General features: G+C 39.5%; 1 protein-coding gene across 1 annotated transcript in view; it reads left to right on the top strand.

Annotated features, from left to right (window-relative positions):
- Positions 1-3,403: 3,403 nt before the first annotated feature.
- LOC129092748 (pleckstrin homology-like domain family B member 1) overlaps positions 3,404-19,228 on the top strand; it is a 108,031-nt gene continuing 92,206 nt past the window's right edge. Inside the window, 1 exon segment of the mRNA XM_054600799.1 lies at positions 3,404-3,479. Within this exon segment, the coding sequence (XP_054456774.1) occupies positions 3,453-3,479 (27 nt within the window). The 5' untranslated portion in view covers positions 3,404-3,452.

A 19,228-nucleotide genomic window follows, 5' to 3' on the forward strand; every position in this document is an offset into this window, starting at 1 on the left:
TAGCACCAGCTGGGAATCCTCCATAAATCAGGAATGTATCATAGTGAATCGGTGCTACCTTTATATATTTAACTTGCTTCCACCCGGATACTTCCTCCTTATTTATTTAACTGTAAAAACCTGCTGACTAACCAGAGTGGTCTTTAAGCTCAGTGACCTCTTCGTTAGCATTAACTGTGAGGGTCACTGAACCCAGACTCAACATGGAGCGACGGGCCAAAGGTCGTTTTCTACATGCTTCATGACTTCTGTCCGAGCTTCAGCAGCTCACAGGCGCCCGTGCTTTTTAGTTTCTAACCTCGTGTCACAAGTTAAAGACTTTTGAGCGGTTTACCAGAGGGAATCCCAATAAACAAGGAAAACAAAGTGTGAGCATTTCATTTGTTTTATTGATTCCCACGGGGAAATGTGTATGTTACAGACACACTTTTATAAAAGCATAAATAAAGGAATATGTCAAATATAATTAACAAATCGTGTTAAATATAAAAGGACTATGTACAATAGGAATGAAGGACTATGTTGAATTAAAATAAAAAACTAAAATATAAATAACAGGCTATTTTATATAAACATAATGGACTATGTACAATATCAATAAAGGAATATGTGAAATATAAATAAAAGACCATTTAAAATACACATATTCGACTATGGACCATGAATACAAAGGACTGTGAAAAATAAATATTAGAATATTTAAAATAAAAAATATTGGACTATGTACAATATAATACAGGACGATGTGAAATATAGATAAAAGAATAATAAAAAAATATTGGCGAACGTGCAATATAAATAGAGGACTATATAAAATACAATGTCAATTTATGTACATAATGCTACAATATATAACAAGTGTCAATAAAAAGTATAAATTAAGTATTAAATACACAGAAACAGTAAAATTAATGATTTACCATGGTACATAAAATAGATATAATTTGAATAACATTACACACCTTGTTTATTCGTTAACCATTTTCTTTAATTTTGCTGACTGAAGCGGTTTTGAATAAAACAAGTGAAAAGATTTTACAATCACCTCTCGTACTATTGACTTTATGCCTGTAGATTCAATACAGTAACATGATTCATCCACTAGATGGAGACAAAGACTGTGTGCTAGCATGCAAGACTGAGTCACCTCTAAAATGATGCTGGAGTAGTGCAGAGTGCAAACTCTCTCTGGGGACATCAACCCAGAAATGATTTAGACACATGGAGGTAGTTTCAGTTTTTCCTCGAGCACAACTTGGATCAAAAAACCTAAAAGGTAAAACGAGATTTATGACTGTGTGAAGTTTAAAGTTTTTTTCAATGAGTTTTGGTTGTAAAGTTTCACTGTGGGAATCTGCGGAGTCTCAGCTTTTCTAAATGACATAATGTTTGTGTGGGAATATTTGAACATGCACCGTTAGCATGATTTAGCTGTGAGCTCATTTAGTTGCCTGGTGTTGGAGATTCTTTTAGGTTATGACGAGCTGTTAGTCTTGATCTTGGTGTTGGATAGAGTGGCGTATGTTTGGATGTGAGTGTTAGCTCACCATGTGGAGCCGTAGTTTCATTTTATAAGGCTGAGACTTTGCTGCAGAGGCCCGAGTTCAAATCCTACTCGTTTTTTGTTGCACATAGTCCTCTCTCTCTCTCTCTCTCCTTTTCTGTCCATCAATCTCCTCCAATAATGACACTAAAAAACAATGAAATATATCAGAAACAGAATTCACATAATCTACGTTCATTCATCTCAGTGTGTCACATGTTCACACAAAATATGTGTTTTCTAACTTTATGAATTGTCAGCAGTGTTCTCCTGAAGAGAAGAAGCTTCTGACGGTGAGCAGCTGACTGCATGTGAACCAGGATGATTTTATCTGTGTTTGTGTTTGCAGCAGCGTGAGGTCAAAGGTCAAACAAACACGACATTAAGTGTCAAAACAATCCCTCTCTTGTGTTGTCAGATTTACATTAACAGAAAAAGCATGTTAATTCACGTAAAAGGCTCTGGGTTATGTTTCCTGATTTAAATATTTTTGCAGAAAACATATCTGCCACAGAACATTTATGGTTTAGAATATGTTTTTTGCTGTGTAGCTCAGTGAACAGCAGACAGATGTTTATATTCTCTTAATAGCAGTCCATCGTGTGACATCAGATTGTCAGTTAAAACCGCCCAAATTAAAATAAAAAAACAGCCCAAACTATAAGAGAAGATAGAATAATTCCTTATTAATCCAAATGACAAGTATAACAGCAGCAAAACAAGTACAATAAATAAGTGTTCAAACAGTAAATATATAATAAAATAAGTAAATAGTAAAACTTCCAACATAATTTAATGTCAGATTTTTTGAAACCCAAACCGAGTTCATATAATAGAAGATTCACTGGACAATTTTTACCAACTCCTCCTCGTCCTCTTCGTTCTTCGAGTGGAAAAAGGAAGTGGACGTAGTTACGTCACTGGTTGGTTTGTGAACGTTTTGAAGCCTTGAGTTCTGCATTTTGGCCGTCGCCATCTTGTTTATTTTGCAACCAGTGAACAGGAAGTGACCATATATGGACTGAGGAGGAGTGACGTAGAGACGCCGTATACGTCTCTGGTGTCGACCTGTCAATCAGTGTGTAGCCCCGCCCTAAAGCATCCCCTGCTTTATGGTCTGTTTGACTCTAAATGGAGCATCATTTACTAAATGAACATCATGCTGTATTGAAGAAGACTTGAAACTAGAGATTGAGACCATAAACTCATGTTTACAATGTTTACTGAGGGAATAAATCAAGAGAGAAGTAGAGTCATTTTCTCATAGACTTCTATACAACCAGAGGAGTCGCCCCCTGATGGACAGGAGAGAGAATGCAGGTTTAACACATGAAGCATTGGTTTCCCTTTTCAGAACCTTTCAGACGGTTTCCAGATGATTCCCTGGCGCAGGTTGATGACAACGAGTCCTTGGACAATTTGTTTTACTGTGTTGTTAATAAAGTTTATTTTTATACCTTTTAAACCTTCCACTTCCTAGAGGAAATAAGGCCGATATGGAAACACTGCCTGAGACGCTTTGACCCAACAGATGTGTGAATGCTGGGAGATGAGGAGTCTGTGCTGGAGGAGGAGGGGGGTCTTTAAAGGGTCAGATGGGGCGAGTTCAGGAGAGCTTACCACCACCCATATTAGGACTGTGGGGTGTTGTTGTTGGAGGAGGAGGAGGTGGAGGAGGTGGTGTTAATAGCTGCCCTCCGGTCATAAAAAGAGGGAGTGTCTGTTTTACGAATGAATGAACCGGCTGATGATCTCTGTCTCAGAGGAGGAGAGCAGGGCGACGCCGGAGCAGCTCAGTCTGGAGGATTCTAACTTCTTATAAACGCTATTTTTGGTTTTTATTTAAAGTGAATGGGAGTTTGGAGAAGTTTGGTATCATCTCATCTTTGTCGCTCAGCTGGACTCAAGGATGATGCTCAAGAAAGTCAGATTCAAGGTAGGAAAATAAACCTTTTGGATGTCATTGTTTACAATAATAATACGACTATAATACTGATTATTCTACCATAAAGAATACTTTTTCCTCCCATACTCTATCTACAGAACTAATAAGAGACATTTCTGGAGAAAACGCAGCATTAATCCACCAGCGTTATGAAATCTTTTTCCATTTTGTTCTGTCTAGAAGTTGGTTTCTTCTTCCTTTGGCTCACAGGAAGTGGTTTGTTTTCCTTTCAGATAAATAAATCACAAACAAAACTAAACAAACACACTTCCTCAACTGATATGTGATCCTGATAAAGTAAAGACGAAATGTATAAGCATAGAATAACTCTTCATCCACATGCATTGGGTCTCCTCTGAAGAGAGGCAGGCCCGTGTGACTGACAGAGCTGTGTTGGTTCTGTCTGCAGTTCAAAGGATGAATCTGCTGTTCGGTGTGTTTGTGACACCGAGGTGATAATTAGAGATTCACAGAGCAGCCACTAAAGAGTTACAGCTGTCAGTGGTTAATGTAAGCAGCTTGTTATTATTTATCATGTCCACATCTCTTTGAACATCTTTAAACATTTACTTCTTAAGTTTTTCATTAATCCACAATTGAGCCTTTCAGAATCAAAGCCTCAAAGTGCTTTAAAGACGTTAAAACCAACAGGAAACATGATTAAAGAACGCCGCACATATGCATGAAACTGTGAACACAAATACTCAACTCTAGTTGCTTTACGTGTGTGAAATATTCCACAACATTGTTTCTATGGTGATTGGTTTCATTGTCAATTAATCTGTCGGTGGTTTTCTTGATTATTGGTTCGTTTTTTAATCTATTAATTGTCAAATGGTGAAAAGTGTTTTCCAAAGCCTTGAGACGACGTCCTCAAATGAATGTTTTGTCCACAACTCACAGTTATTCAGTTTACTGCCACAGAGGAGCAAAGAAACCAGAAAATATTTACATTTAAGAAGCCAAAATCAGATCATTTTTGCTCTTTTTCTTTCGTAAAAATAGCCAATTATTCAATTATCATTAAAGTTTCAGGTTAATTTAGTAGTTACTGACAGGTCGACACCAGAGACGGATACGGCGTGTCTATGTCACTCCTCCTCAGTCCAAATATGGTCACTTCCTGTTCACTGGTTGCAAAAACCAAAATGGTGACAATCAAAATGACAAACTTGTGGCTTCAAAACATCAACGGGTGATGTCACATTGACTACGTCCACTTCTTATTAACAGACTATAATATGTTTTTTTCTGTTTATAGAAAATACAAACTCAGTCTCCCATTGATTGTCTATGGAGAAACTCCACACTTTAAACTCGACAACATCACTAGTTTGAGACTTCCTGCTCCGGTTTCTTGGCTCATGTTTACAAATATTACTTAAACTCACCTAGACCATTGAAATGACATATTGTAATTTAAATGTAGGTGTTGTTCCACTTTAGGATCAGCCTTCACTCAACTGTTTTTTTAGAGTTATTTCCACTGTGATCTCTGAGGTAACGAGGTGTGAGAGGAACCGTAAGTCTTTTATCACCGTTAACGTGGCAACCAACCGTGATCATGTGATCATTGTCACAACAGCATCTATGACAGGACTCCTGATTGGAGGGTCATCCACAGTTGTTTCATGTCATTTACGCTCTCACCTGTTAGTGCAGCTGTTTGTGAGAATCCTCTGAGAGGTGACAGTTTTCCCGAGTCGAGTGTCAAAGAGAGAGTGAAGAAGAGGAGCAGTGAAAGTGTGAAGGCAACCGAGTAAACAAAACAAGAAGGAGGTGGAGGCAACATCCACACGACTCAACACCGACGCATGGCAGGTCAGGGAAGAGTCAGGAAAGGCAATCTGTTGCTTTCTTGTGCAGCAACACAAAAAAACAGTTAGGTTTAGGCAACAAAACCAACAGTTAGGTTTAGGCAACAAAACCAACAGTTAGGTTTAGGCAACAAAACCAAAACCAACAGTTAGTTTAGGCAACAAAACCAACAGTTAGGTTTAGACAACAAAACCAACAGTTAGGTTTAGACAACAAAACCTACAGTTAGGTTTAGACAACAAAACCTACAGTTAGATTTAGGCAACAAAACCAACAGTTAGGTTTAGACAACAAAACCAACAGTTAGGTTTAGACAACAAAACCAACAGTTAGGTTTAGACAACAAAACCTACAGTTAGATTTAGGCAACAAAACCAACAGTTAGGTTTAGACAACAAAACCAACAGTTAGGTTTAGGCAACAAAACCAACAGTTAGATTTAGGCAACAAAACCAACAGTTAGGTAAAACCAACAGTTAGGTTTAGACAACAAAACCAACAGTTAGGTTTAGACAACAAAACCTACAGTTAGATTTAGGCAACAAAACCAACAGTTAGGTTTAGACAACAAAACCAACAGTTAGGTTTAGGCAACAAAACCAACAGTTAGGTTTAGGCAACAAAACCAACAGTTAGGTTTATGAAACAAAACCAACAGTTAGGTTTAGGCAACAAAACCATCAGTTTGGTTTAGGCAACAAAACCAACAGTTAGGTTTAGGTTAGGTTTAGACAACAAAACCAACAGTTAGGTTTAGGTTAGGTTTAGGCAACAAAACCAACAGTTAGGTTTAGGCAACAAAACCAAAAGTTAGGTTTAGGCAACAAAACCAACAGTTAGGTTTAGGCAACAAAACCAAAAGTTAGGTTTAGGCAACAAAACCAACAGTTAGGTTTAGGCAACAAAACCAAAAGTTAGGTTTAGGTTAGGTTTAGGCAAAAAACCAACAGTTAGGTTTAGCAACAAAACCAAAAGTTAAAGACACCAAAACCAGTTAGGTTTAGGAAGACAAAAAACCAACAGTTAGGTTTAGACAACAAAACCAACAGTTAGGTTTAGGCAACAAAACCAACAGTTAGGTTTAGACAACAAAACCAACAGTTAGGTTTAGACAACAAAACCAACAGTTAGGTTTAGACAACAAAACCAACAGTTAGGTTTAGGCAACAAAACCAACAGTTAGGTTTAGGCAACAAAACCAACAGTTAGGTTTAGACAACAAAACCAACAGTTAGGTTTAGGCAACAAAACCAACAGTTAAAACCAAAACCAACAGTTAGGTTTATGAAACAAAACCAACAGTTAGGTTTAGGCAACAAAACCATCAGTTTGGTTTATGAAACAAAACCAACAGTTAGGTTTAGACAACAAAACCAACAGTTAGGTTTAGGCAACAAAACCAACAGTTAGGTTTAGGCAACAAAACCAAAAGTTAGGTTTAGGCAACAAAACCAACAGTTAGGTTTAGACAACAAAACCAACAGTTAGGTTTAGGCAACAAAACCAACAGTTAGGTTTAGGCAACAAAACCAACAGTTAGGTTTAGACAACAAAACCAACAGTTAGGTTTAGGCAACAAAACCAAAAGTTAGGTTTAAGCAACAAAACCAAAAGTTAGGTTTAAGCAACAAAACCAAAAGTTAGGTTTAGGCAACAAAACCAACAGTTAGGTTTAGGCAACAAAACCAACAGTTAGGTTTAGGCAACAAAACCAAAAGTTAGGTTTAGGCAACAAAACCAACAGTTAGGTTTAGGCAACAAAACCAAAAGTTAGGTTTAGGCAACTAAACCAACAGTTAGGTTTAGGCAACAAAACCAACAGTTAGGTTTAGGCAACAAAACCAAAAGTTAGGTTTAAGCAACAAAACCAAAAGTTAGGTTTAAGCAACAAAACCAAAAGTTTGGTTTAGGCAACAAACCAACAGTTAGGTTTAAATGCCTACGTACCGATAAACCCGGAGGCACGGTTCATACTTTATAAAGGACTAAAGGACCGACTGACCCGTCACCTTTAATAACAGAGACAGACAGACGGACACAGAGAGGATGTTTTGGAGGAATTCTTTATCCATATGAGGAATTTCCTCTGTGTTCCCGTTCAAACAGACGGCGGTCAGCTGACCATCGTCTCGTCCTCAGCAGCTCTTTGTTTAGACGTTGCTCTCTCTTTTCTAACATCGTGCTGCTACATTCTGTCTGACACTCGCTCTTCAACGTCCAGGTTCAGTTCATTAAAGGTCATCATGTCAAGTTTGACATAAAGATGTGTTTGAGTTCAACGTTTTCAGTCATATACATTTAAAGTATTCTTAAGAGCAGTAAAACTCTTTACTTAACTTCAGAGTCCTTTCAAGGGGCTTCAAGGGAAAAATACAGTAGTTCATAAATTAATTCACAGATAAATGAAAAACCAAAACTACATTGTATTTTTATTCAGTATTATTTCTATTTTTAGTTTAATTTTGCAGGGAAAGTTCACAAAGAATGAATAATAATGTTTTTTTTTTTTACTATTTCTTATCTTCTTTCACATTTGATTGTTCATTTATTACCCAACTTTGAGCTGATTTACCCTCTTTCTATGTATTTATTTTTTCCCAAAACTAATTTACCATATCCCTCAGACTCATTGATTGGTTTAATAAAATAATTTCTTTGTTTCCCAACTTTCAAAATGTCTCTTTTAATGTGGTATTAAGATTTAAGAGTTGCCTTCAAAGCTAAATCTCTCTGCTTCATTAAATGTTATATTATATTTTTTTCAAGAGCCTTTCATCAACATTTTTTTAGTTAATGTGTTAAAGGTCATTTTTAAATAAACAACTCTGCAAATTTAGAAACATTTAAACGTAATAATTCTCTATCTGCTGTTTTTGTAACGGTAACACTGTCTCATTATAAACTACTTATTTATCCATAACAAAAATATTCAATCTTTGCAGGAATAAGGCGTCTGTTGAAATATAGTTATTTAAGTGTATTAAAATCAGTAAAAGAAGAAGAAGAAGCAGATGAAGGACCACAGATCTCTCTGATATAATTATCTCCAATGGTTAATATGTGAACAGCTGATTCCTCCTGTCTGAAGCAGGTTTCAGTCACCACTAGATGGCGCTGCTGCTCTTCTGTCTCCTCTCAGACTCCATCATAAAGAAAGACGCCTGGAGCTAAAACTCTCAGTAATCCCTCAGAAAACACTCCCGGGCTTTTTGTCCTCCGCCGGTCATTGTCTGAAAACGGGAACAACATCTCAGCTTTGAAAGACGGAGCATGACACGAAGATGGACGTGGAAGTTATTGTTGGAGACGCTCAGCGAACAGTGTTCAATTAAAAAAACAACATTTTGTCTCTGGTGGCACATTGTGGGCCCTGAACAGCTTCCTACAGAAACATGGCCGCCCGAGGGCCTCAGGGGCAACATGTGGGAGTCTGATCCTCCACCCATCAACTGCCTCACATCCTGGCATTAAAAAAAAAAAAAAAAATGATGACCCATTTCCTTTAAATCTTTACATTCCCCCCCTCCCGCTGAATCGTTCGGTAATTGAATTTCCATCCCGCTCAGTTACGTCCAAGCTTCCTTCTTTTTGTTTGTTCCCTGAGTGAGATACTCCAATCATCTCAGAGGATCACGTCAGCGCCCATCCAGAGCTTTGATGTTCATAATGAGCTGCTCAGCCCTGCAGCGCCGCCGCTGTGTGTTTCTGTAAAGGACGGGAGGATTTGAATGGGTACGTGGGTAGTGGGGGGGGGCAGATCCAAATATGCTTTTCATTAAAGATGAAAGGAGCCAGAGAGCTTTTTACTGTTTCTGATGTCTGTTTATGCTAAGTGGGAGGGTGTGTGTGCGTGTGTGTTCACATAAAAGAGAGGTTTACCTTTGACCCCTCGGTGGTTTGTGGTTACCTGGAGGCTGGTTCATGTGGTGCTACTGTCTGGGGCCTTTTTACTGCTTCAACAATGAGGATATGAGGCTCAGTGCTGTGCTGGTTAGCGTCTATCCATCCAGACAGATGCTTAAAGTGAAACGTAAAGGACAATCTTACATGAACCTTCTCTCTGTATATTTACTGTATTCATATTAAAGCAGCAGACATCCTGTGATGTGGCGGTGCATTGCCTTCTGTTCACCAGACTCATTTAAAAGAGCTGTATTTAATATTCTGAAAGTTAATATAGTTGGGTTAACACTGTTTGCTCTGTCCACACTTTTTTGTGTCTCTGTTAACGCTATTAGCATTGTTAGCTGTGAGCCGCCGACATGCTGTCCCATGGTTTTATGCTATTCTGCTAATTGACAGTTAGTGGTGGTAACATGCTAATAAGGATGGAAGAAAAAATTGTAGTTAGCAAACATGAATTAAAGGAAGTGTCTTAAAGCTGCATTCTCTCTCCTGTCCACCAGGGGGCGACTCCTCTGGTTGTATAGAAGTCTATGAGAAAATGACTCTACTTCTCTCTTGATTTATTCCCTCAGTAAACATTGTAAACATGAGTTTATGGTCTCAATCTCTAGTTTCAAGTCTTCTTCAATACAGCATGATGTTCATTTAGTAAATGATGCTCCATTTAGAGTCAAACAGACCATAAAGCGAGTGTTGCTCCCCAACCGTCTTTGGTAAATGGCAAATATAAACATGTGACTGCTATCAAAAGCACAGTTTGAGGCCAGTTGGCAGGAAAAAATGTATATTTTCCTGATAGAAACGTGTGAGCTAACTACTTACAGTCGACACAAATGTCTAGTTATGAAGGAATACCTACAAACTGATGCTACAGGGAGAACTTTTTAGCTTGAGAACAGATCGTCATGCATTGTTGGAACATTGTTGAGCAGTTGGAAATGTGGTTATAGGTGGTCATGGTGGGAGGTGAAATGAGAATGGAGCAAGAAAAGAAGGTTTAAAAGACAGACGTGTCAGTGAGGATTAACACTCCTGACAGCCCACATTGATTTATTACAGCCGTTATTATCTGTGCAACTTGAAGTGTCTGCAGAGAAGATTTCCCTTTTAGATAAACAGGTTGGATTCAACAGTCCAGATGTGTGATTCAGGCTGAAGGATGATGAGTGCACTTCACATAACTCACGCTTAATCCCACCCAGCCAAACAGGAATGTTAGGCATGTGCAGCTTGTCTCATAAATCAAGAAAAGAAGACTTTCCAGATCAGCACAGATGCATGCAGTGGTTTCAGCTGGACTTGGTCTCCTTGATATCCTATTGGATCCAGATTGGTCTGCAGTGGTTCTGCAGGCTGTGCAAAGTACTTTAGACTTAGAACACAGTGTTGCTTTTACATCTCTGTGTAAATAAGAATTATTCCACTCCTGTGCATGCATGACCTTGAACCGCAGCAAACGTCGCTCAGACCCCAGAGTTTGTTTTGGTACATTGTGGGTTTACATATTTATGTGACCTCAGTCTTGTTTTTGTGACTCTGTCTGTACATTTGTGTTCTATTTATGTTGATTCTCTGTAGTTAAAGCCAAAATAGTGCTCACTTCCATGTCAGCCCGAAACCAACCAGGACTGTTTACATCTGTCTCTTCTGAACTAAAATAAAAAGTAAATATTTCCAAACAAGAAACTTGTTTGATGCTAAATTCAGTCCATAAAAAAACAAACAGGAGTAGAACCGACATTGAACGGTTTTTCGTGGTCATTGGACCGGTACAAAAGAAAATGGCGTTAGTCGTTGGAAGTCGCCTACTAACTAGCCAGCTTTTTGCTACTTAGCTAGTTAGCTTGTCCTTCTCCAGAGCAGGGGGGGGCCTCAGACCCAGCTCACTGTTCAGCTCATTTTCTGTAACCAGTGTAGCATGAAAGCATGGTGGAATTAGCCTGCTAACTAGCCAGCTGCCTCATAGTTAACTAGCTAGTTTGTTAATTACAAACTTAAATGCTACAGTGGTCACAATAAACACTCATCTGCTTTCAATGTGCTTTCTTTTGAGTGTGTGGTTGAAGCATTAAGTTGTTATATTTTACTCATTTACTCTAAATATTAAAAAAAATAAAATAAATAGGTTACTTCTACACTAAGAGTCCGTGACTTCCTGTAAGTCAGTTTAATTTATACTGAAATTAGCCTGCTGCGAACGTGACACATAAAAATGGCCGCCGCTCTGACCTCCCTGCTCCTATTTCATTTCTATGATCCAAACCCTCCATCAGAATGTGTTGGAATGATACAGAGGCCTGTTTATTAGAGCAGACTCAGTGCTGAGAGGGGAACATGTGGGAATATGAGGCTCAGAGTAACAGTAGCTCCAGTGTGAGAGAATAACCCCCCCCCTCACTGTACTCCCTCTTTCTTTCACCACCTTGTTGACCTTCGAGTCCAAATATTTCTGCAGGTTTTTCATGAACAACACAGCATTTCTTTATCCCAGAGAATGAACGCCTTGTGTTGGGGCGAGGCTGACCGGACAGGAACGCCAGAGGGGTGTGTTTAAGGTGTGTGTGTGTGTGTGTGTGTGAGAGTGTGTGTGTGTGAGAGAGTGTGTGTGTGTGTGAGAGTGTAAAGCCAAAAGAGAGAGAGAGAGTGAGAGAGAGACCAGCAGACAGAGAGACAGTGTGTGTCAGCAGCCACATGGCTTTATCCCAGTGTGTGTTATGACAGCGACAGACAATGTGTGTGTGTGTGTGTGTGTGTGTGTGTGAGTGTGTGAGAGAGAGAGAGACAGGACACAACAAAGAAAGGAGCTTCCTCTTTGGATCTCGTTTTTGAGTTTTGTGACACCGGCAGCGGTTTAATGATCTCGTCCCGTCTTCACGACCTGCAGCAGTGTGTGTTTGTGTAGTCCTGTGGTGTTACTGGATCTACACACACACACACACACACACACACACACACACACACCCACTCCACCAGGTAAAGTAGAAGCTTCACCTGTTTCAGATAGAGGACGCTGAGATTGTTTTGTGGTTTATATTTGTGCAGTCTGATTTTTAAAAGCATTGTTTTATGTCATGATTTTGCAAATTATACTTCTTGTATTGTGCTGATATTTTATTATTTTCCATGCACTCTTTGTGAAGACGCTCCTGAAAATGGCACATCATTTGGTTAAAGGAAACAAAAGGGTGTTTCTTATAACTTCACATTTTTACATTTAGTGATGCTTCATAAGATATGAAAGTTATTAATTAGTATTTAAGTATTGGCAAATAATGTACGAGAATGGCTTTATATATTTGGAGTTCTTTACCTGGTTTTTAGTGGTTTGTTTGATAGTATAAGGCGGCAACCTCTATGAAAAGTGAAGTCAAAGCTTCATGTCTTAAAGCTGCATTCTCTCTACTGTCCACCAGGGGGCGACTCCTCTGGTTGTATAGAAGTCTATGAGAAAATGACTCTACTTCTCTCTTGATTTATTCCCTCAGTAAACATTGTAAACATGAGTTTATGGTCTCAATCTCTAGTTTCAAGTCTTCTTCAATACAGCATGATGTTCATTTAGTAACTTCTTATATACAGTCTGGATAATATGAGCACCACTATCAGTGACTAAATAAATGATGAATGTTTATTGGAGGGTTCCATATCGTTTTTTATGTTTTAACTACGATAATCAGAGAATGCACGAAGGAAAATACTTAGTGTCGAGTTTAATGAATGGCCTTCAGCTCCTTCTGTCTTCATTAGTGAATATGATGTATTATCTTTGTCCTCCGTGGGATCTTGTGGATGTTTCTCTCTCTGGAGGTTGGGTTTGTTCTTTGCTTATCAGCAGCAGACACAACTAGTCTGCTCTCTGTAACGCTTCACACAGTTGGCTGGGCAGCATGTTGGGAGTTTAATATAATGTTTGCCATATCAACTTTATGAAAGCATGCCAGGTTTATGGTTTCAGCTTGTTCTGCTGCCTCTAAGAGAGCAGAAGAATAATGAATGTCTGCTTTAAGATGTCATTTGTGCTAGTTTAGGATAACTTTGCCTTTAAAGTGGCAATAGCCTGGTTGTTTTAGAAATATATAACTATTGCAATACTTTCACCAAAGTGTTTCCTCCTTCGGTAATAGACAGTGACTTAACAGACATTTGTTTTAAATGAAAAAAAAATAAAATAAATAAATAAATAAAATAAAATAAATAAATAAATAAATAAAATAAAAAATAAATGACAATATTACATTTTGCCAAACAGTTTTAGTAATCATTTTAAATATAATGTCTGCTTTAAGATGTAATTTGTGTTAGTTTAGGATTTTTGCCTTTAAAGTATAAAATAAAATATAGTAAAATTGAAATATATAAAATATATAAAATATATAAAATAAAATAAAGTAAAATAAAAAATATTAGAAATGTAATTAAATAAAAATAAATTATAAATAAATAAAATGACAATATCACATTTTGCCAAAACAGTTTTAGTGTAATCATTTTAATAAAAATAAATATCAATATCAATATCAATAAATCAATTAAATATAGTAAAATGAAATTATTAAAACAAAATAAAATAAATAAATATTAATTTAAAAAAATTGCATGGGATACAGAAAATTGCAAAGAAAAGGCTGTTGGTTTCTAAGTGTTAGGTGAAGTGGGATTTCGTTACTATACCTATGTTATAATAGCTTATGTCTGCTAACATTGGCCACCTTCAGCTAGTGGTCATATCACACAGTGAGGCTATAGAAGCTAGAGTTCTTAAGTAATTGACCTAATTGTTTTAAATATAATCTTAATTACTTTGACCTTGGGTAACCCTGAAGCACAGATGGACAGTGTTTGTGTACCTGCAGTAAATAAGTTTGAGATGGAGGCTGTAACAGCAGAAGTGATGTGGAGGCAGAAACACAGTCTGCTCTATGTGGACCCGGTACAGGTCTGCTCTATGTGGACCCGGGACCCGGTACAGGTCTGCTCTATGTGGACCCGGTACAGGGACTGCTCTATGTGGACCCGGTACAGGTCTGCTCTATGTGGACCCGGTACAGGTCTGCTCTATGCGGACCCGGTACAGGTCTGCTCTATGTGGACCCGGTACAGGGCTGCTCTATGTGGACCCGGTACAGGTCTGCTCTATGCGGACCCGGTACAGGTCTGCTCTATGCGGACCCGGTACAGGTCTGCTCTATGTGGACCCGGTACAGGGCTGCTCTATGTGGACCCGGTACAGGTCTGCTCTATGTGGACCCGTACAGGTCTGCTCTATGCGGACCCGGGGCTGCAGGTCTGCTCTACACCCGGTACAGGGCTGCTCGTTGTCTGAACCCCCAACAGAACCAGACCCGGGACACATTTTTCGGGGCGCCTGGCAGAGAAAAACCGTCCGTACGGAGTTCCCAGACTACTGCGACTCTCCAGCTCGTGATAATAAATCCTTTGTTTGTGTGAGCTCATTCTGTAGAGAGCGTAATCAGGCCGAGCACAGAGGCACTCTATCTACCCCCCCACACCCCCCACCATCACACCACCACCATCACACCACCACCCCCCTCACATCACCCCCTCTCTCTCACTGGGTCTTAATGCCTCCTCTGGGTGCTCCTCTCCTGCTGTTGGAGACACTCGTGACCTTGAATGTGATCTTGGACTCACTTTTATTTTTTCTCCACCGGAGGACTTTAATAAGCTTCTAATTTAAGTGTGTCATGGCCGCTTTAGTGTAAAGACCCACGGGATGTGAGTGCTTTTATAGAGGAAGAATTTGCTGGAGTGGAGTAGGAGAGAGGCACATTTGCATCGAAGCTACTTAAGGTCTTTATCAGTGTGGAGCAGTTTGAGTGTTAATCGACCTCTGTACTGATTGGTTTGTGTCTACATATTTAATGTGACACTATTTGACTGCTTTCAGCTAAAAACTGAAGGGTGCCCAATAAACAATAACTAGGCTGTTGTGTGGTATTAGAAATAACATAAATAATATCAGAGGTATATAAAAACACTACATTAATTTACTTGATACAGGTGCTGTATTAGGGTTTCAAGTTTAATTTCAAATGATAAAATGACGATAATTAACATCCATAAAGATATAAACCAATTTTATTTGAATTGCATTTTTAGTTTTCTTATCAAGTCTCTGTCACTAATCGAGTTGAACAACATGATTACAGGTCAGACTCCTGATAAAACGTTAAAAATGATTTATAGATGTATAAAAGCCAGAGAGTGTCCAGTGTAGTTTCTGGCTGACGCTTCTCTGTGATTGGCCAGTCTGTGTTTGGGGGGCGGGACATAGCGAAGGGTCAGCTGTTGGTCAGATTTGAGTTACATTCAGAGAGATGATGGAGAACGTTACTGACGGAGGAGCAGCTCATCAGGAGAACAGAGGTCACTAACTGCTGCCTCCTCTGGGTTCTTCACACAAACAGCTGTACAGTCTGCCAACAGCTGCAGCATGCACACACACACACACACACACACACACACACACACACACACACACACACACACACACACACACACACACACACACACACACACACACACACACACACACACACACAGCCAATCAGAATGTGTTTCATCTGCAGATTGGGATCTGACCTTTACAGATTCCTCTCCCTTTCTTTTTCCTCCCCCGTCATTTCCTCCCTTCATTGTCTTCGTCTTTTATCAGCAGTCGGTCTTCATCCCAAAACAACGACGTCATCGTTCTCTCACACTCTATTAATTATATATATATATATATACTGTATATAAATTAAACACCATCTGAGATATATGACGTTTTACAACAGCTAACCAACTGTGAGACATATGCTGCAGTCGCACACACACACACACACACACACATGCACACATGCACACAAAACAAACACACACTAGTGTTTTCACTGAGGAGTTGCTATGGTAACAAAGGGATTTTGGCAGAGCGGTCTCGTAAAACGGTGATCTCATTGTGTTTTGGCTGCTGCTAGTAATCTTCACCTGGCCTGTCACACACACACACACACACACACACACACACACACACACACACACACACACACACACACACACACACACACACACACACACACACACACACTGGCTCTCTCTGTCTGGCTGTTTGGGTGGAAAATCTGTGATGTTAACGTGTGTGTCACAGACTATAAAGGAAACTCTGATGATCCTTGAAGAGATATTGCAAAATATAGCAAGAAAAATAGGATATAAATAGCAAATGGGATTGTGTTTGGCAAGTTCGTTATATTACCCTGAATAGTACCTGAAGTTAATAAGAGGAACTTTAAACTGGTCCTGAACCAGTCTCAGTTTAGTCCTGATCCTCTATAGACCTCCATCAGTAAACAGACCATCAGAGAGAAGATCGTCTGTTTCTATAAAGTTATTCTTAAAGCTCGTCATCGGAGCCACCGGGTCGGATTCTGGAGAAACCAGATGAACTCATGAAGGTTCACCAGAAACTCCTTCAGACCAGACTCCAGCAGAGACCAGTCCACCGTGGACAGACCCAGATCCAGCAGAGACCAGTCCACCGTGGACAGACCCAGATCCAGCAGAGACCAGTCCACCGTGGACAGACCCAGATCCAGCAGAGACCAGTCCACCGTGGACAGACCCAGATCCAGCAGAGACCAGTCCACCGTGGACAGACCCAGATCCAGCAGAGACCAGTCCACCGTGGACAGACCCAGATCCAGGACTGAGGGGGTCAGACTGTCAGACCCTGCTGCAGTAAAATGTGAGGTTTTCTAAAGGGACTCTGGTGTTAGGAGACACTACCACTGTTGTCCACAGGGGTCGCCAGAATCAACACTAAAAGAAAGTTCCTCGTAGCTTTAAAATGAAATAGAAATATTATTTATAGAAAGTGAAACTAGCAGGACAAATATGAAAATATGCATTAAAATCAAAAACATAAAACAATAAATTGAAGTAAAACACCCAAACTTCTCCATCATATTACCAGAACACAGTGCAGAATAAAGAGAATGTGTGTATCCATCAGTGACATTATGCATGTTTTCCATGAGGGGTGTTTCCAGAGTTAATGAGGCCGAATGGGAGGACAACACAAAGACACACACATGTCTGCTCTCTGGACCAGTTTCCATGACTCAAAGGGATATCCCACACGGCCTCCCCCTCCACTTCCTCCTCCCCTCCGTCACTCCCTCCTTTCATAGTTCACCACCAACAATGTTCATTCCTACACATGAACAAAGCGGCGTGGACTTCTGGAAGTATTGTCATAAGGACGATGCATGGATTTTAAAGCTTTGATTGAGAGCTGAACAGAAGAGAGAGAGGAGGGTGAGTGACACTGTGAATGAGTGAAGTGTTTAATAATATTATGTTGAAGTTAAAGCTCCTCCTTTAGGACGGACGGAGGGCAGAAACATGCTGTCCAATTTGTTTTGGTGATAAATAGGATGATGTTCATTAATGAATCTGCTCTACGAACATCTGTGAGGCCACATCAGCTGTTTATTAATGGTCAAGTCTGATAGGTTGTTTGATTTATTACATATTTATTGCTGAATGGATCAATACTGTACTAGATGTCTTTAACATATTCTAATACACAAACATGTGTTCACATGAAGAGCATCAGTGGAGGAATTTAGGATTTATGATCATAAAGACTTTACAACGCAAAAATAATTTACATTTTTACACTAAAATGTTGTTTCATTACCATTAGTGCTGAAATACTGATTGAATGAACCAAATGCTTATCTTCTTAAAGCTGCACTGACCTAAATGTTCATATTAACAATGACTTAAATGTGAAAGCAAAAAGCATTATTAGTTTTAATGATGTATCATAATCTGTTTATAGCTAGTGTTAGGAAGTTAAACATCATAATTCATCTCTAATATCTATTTTATATGAATGTGAAAACATCTCCTTCAAACTGGATTTATTCTAGTTTATCACCAACACTACATTTTACAGATTACATGTGAACACATCGTGATAACGTTATAATTTACCTTCAACCAATACTCATTATACCAATAGTATCACTGAACAGAGCCTGAACGCATCATAATGTAACTGAACAGAGCCTCTGTTCATTATCCGTTATCGGTGCTGCTAACGTTACTAGCTCTCCTGTTGATTCAAACACAGATTGGTTGTTTACAATGTAACATTATCTGATCTCATATTTACTGAATATTGGAGGATAACGACCGTCAGTAAAACTTTATTTACACTGTGATGGTTAACGGTGTAATTAATAGGGATCCACTACAGTCCGTTACTATTCCCTAGATACATTCACATCTTAATAAAAGCTCAGTTTTGGCCCCAGATATATCGATGTAACAGGGTCACTCTGTTCGGGTTAACTTGTAGTCCTGTAGTCCGTTAGACCTGTAGTCCTGTAGTCCGTTAGACCTGTAGTCCTGTAGTCCGTTAGTCCTGTAGTCCGTTAGACCTGTAGTCCTGTAGTCTGTTAGTCCTGTAGTCCGTTAGTCCTGTAGTCCTGTAGTCTTGTAGTCCTGTAGTCTGTTAGTCCTGTAGTCCTGTAGTCTGTTAGTCCTGTAGTCCTGTAGTCCGTTAGTCCTGTAGTCCTGTAGTCTGTTAGTCCTGTAGTCCTGTAGTCCGTTAGTCCTGTAGTCCTGTAGTCCGTTAGTCCTGTAGTCTTGTAGTCTTGTAGTCCTGTAGTCTTGTAGTCTTGTAGTCCTGTAGTCCGTTAGTCCTGTAGTCCTGTAGTCTGTTAGTCCTGTAGTCCTGTAGTCTTGTCTGTAGTCCTGTAGTCTGTTAGTCCTGTAGTCCGTTAGTCCTGTAGTCCAGCAGCAGGCCGGCAGCGTTCCCACTCGTCCTCCAGAGGATTACTGCTGTTGAAAGAGCCTCTTTGTCCCCTCAAGGCTGGAATGTCTGTCCAGATCCACGTCTTTGAAACACTGAGCCAAAAGTCAACGGAACCACTGAGCACTGGAATACCACATTCCCAGTCACCCACTGCCACTGGTTTCCCTGTTCAATGCCCCTGTTTAAGGTG

Source organism: Anoplopoma fimbria, chromosome 1, assembly GCF_027596085.1.
Source record: "Anoplopoma fimbria isolate UVic2021 breed Golden Eagle Sablefish chromosome 1, Afim_UVic_2022, whole genome shotgun sequence".
NCBI lineage: Eukaryota > Metazoa > Chordata > Actinopteri > Perciformes > Anoplopomatidae > Anoplopoma > Anoplopoma fimbria.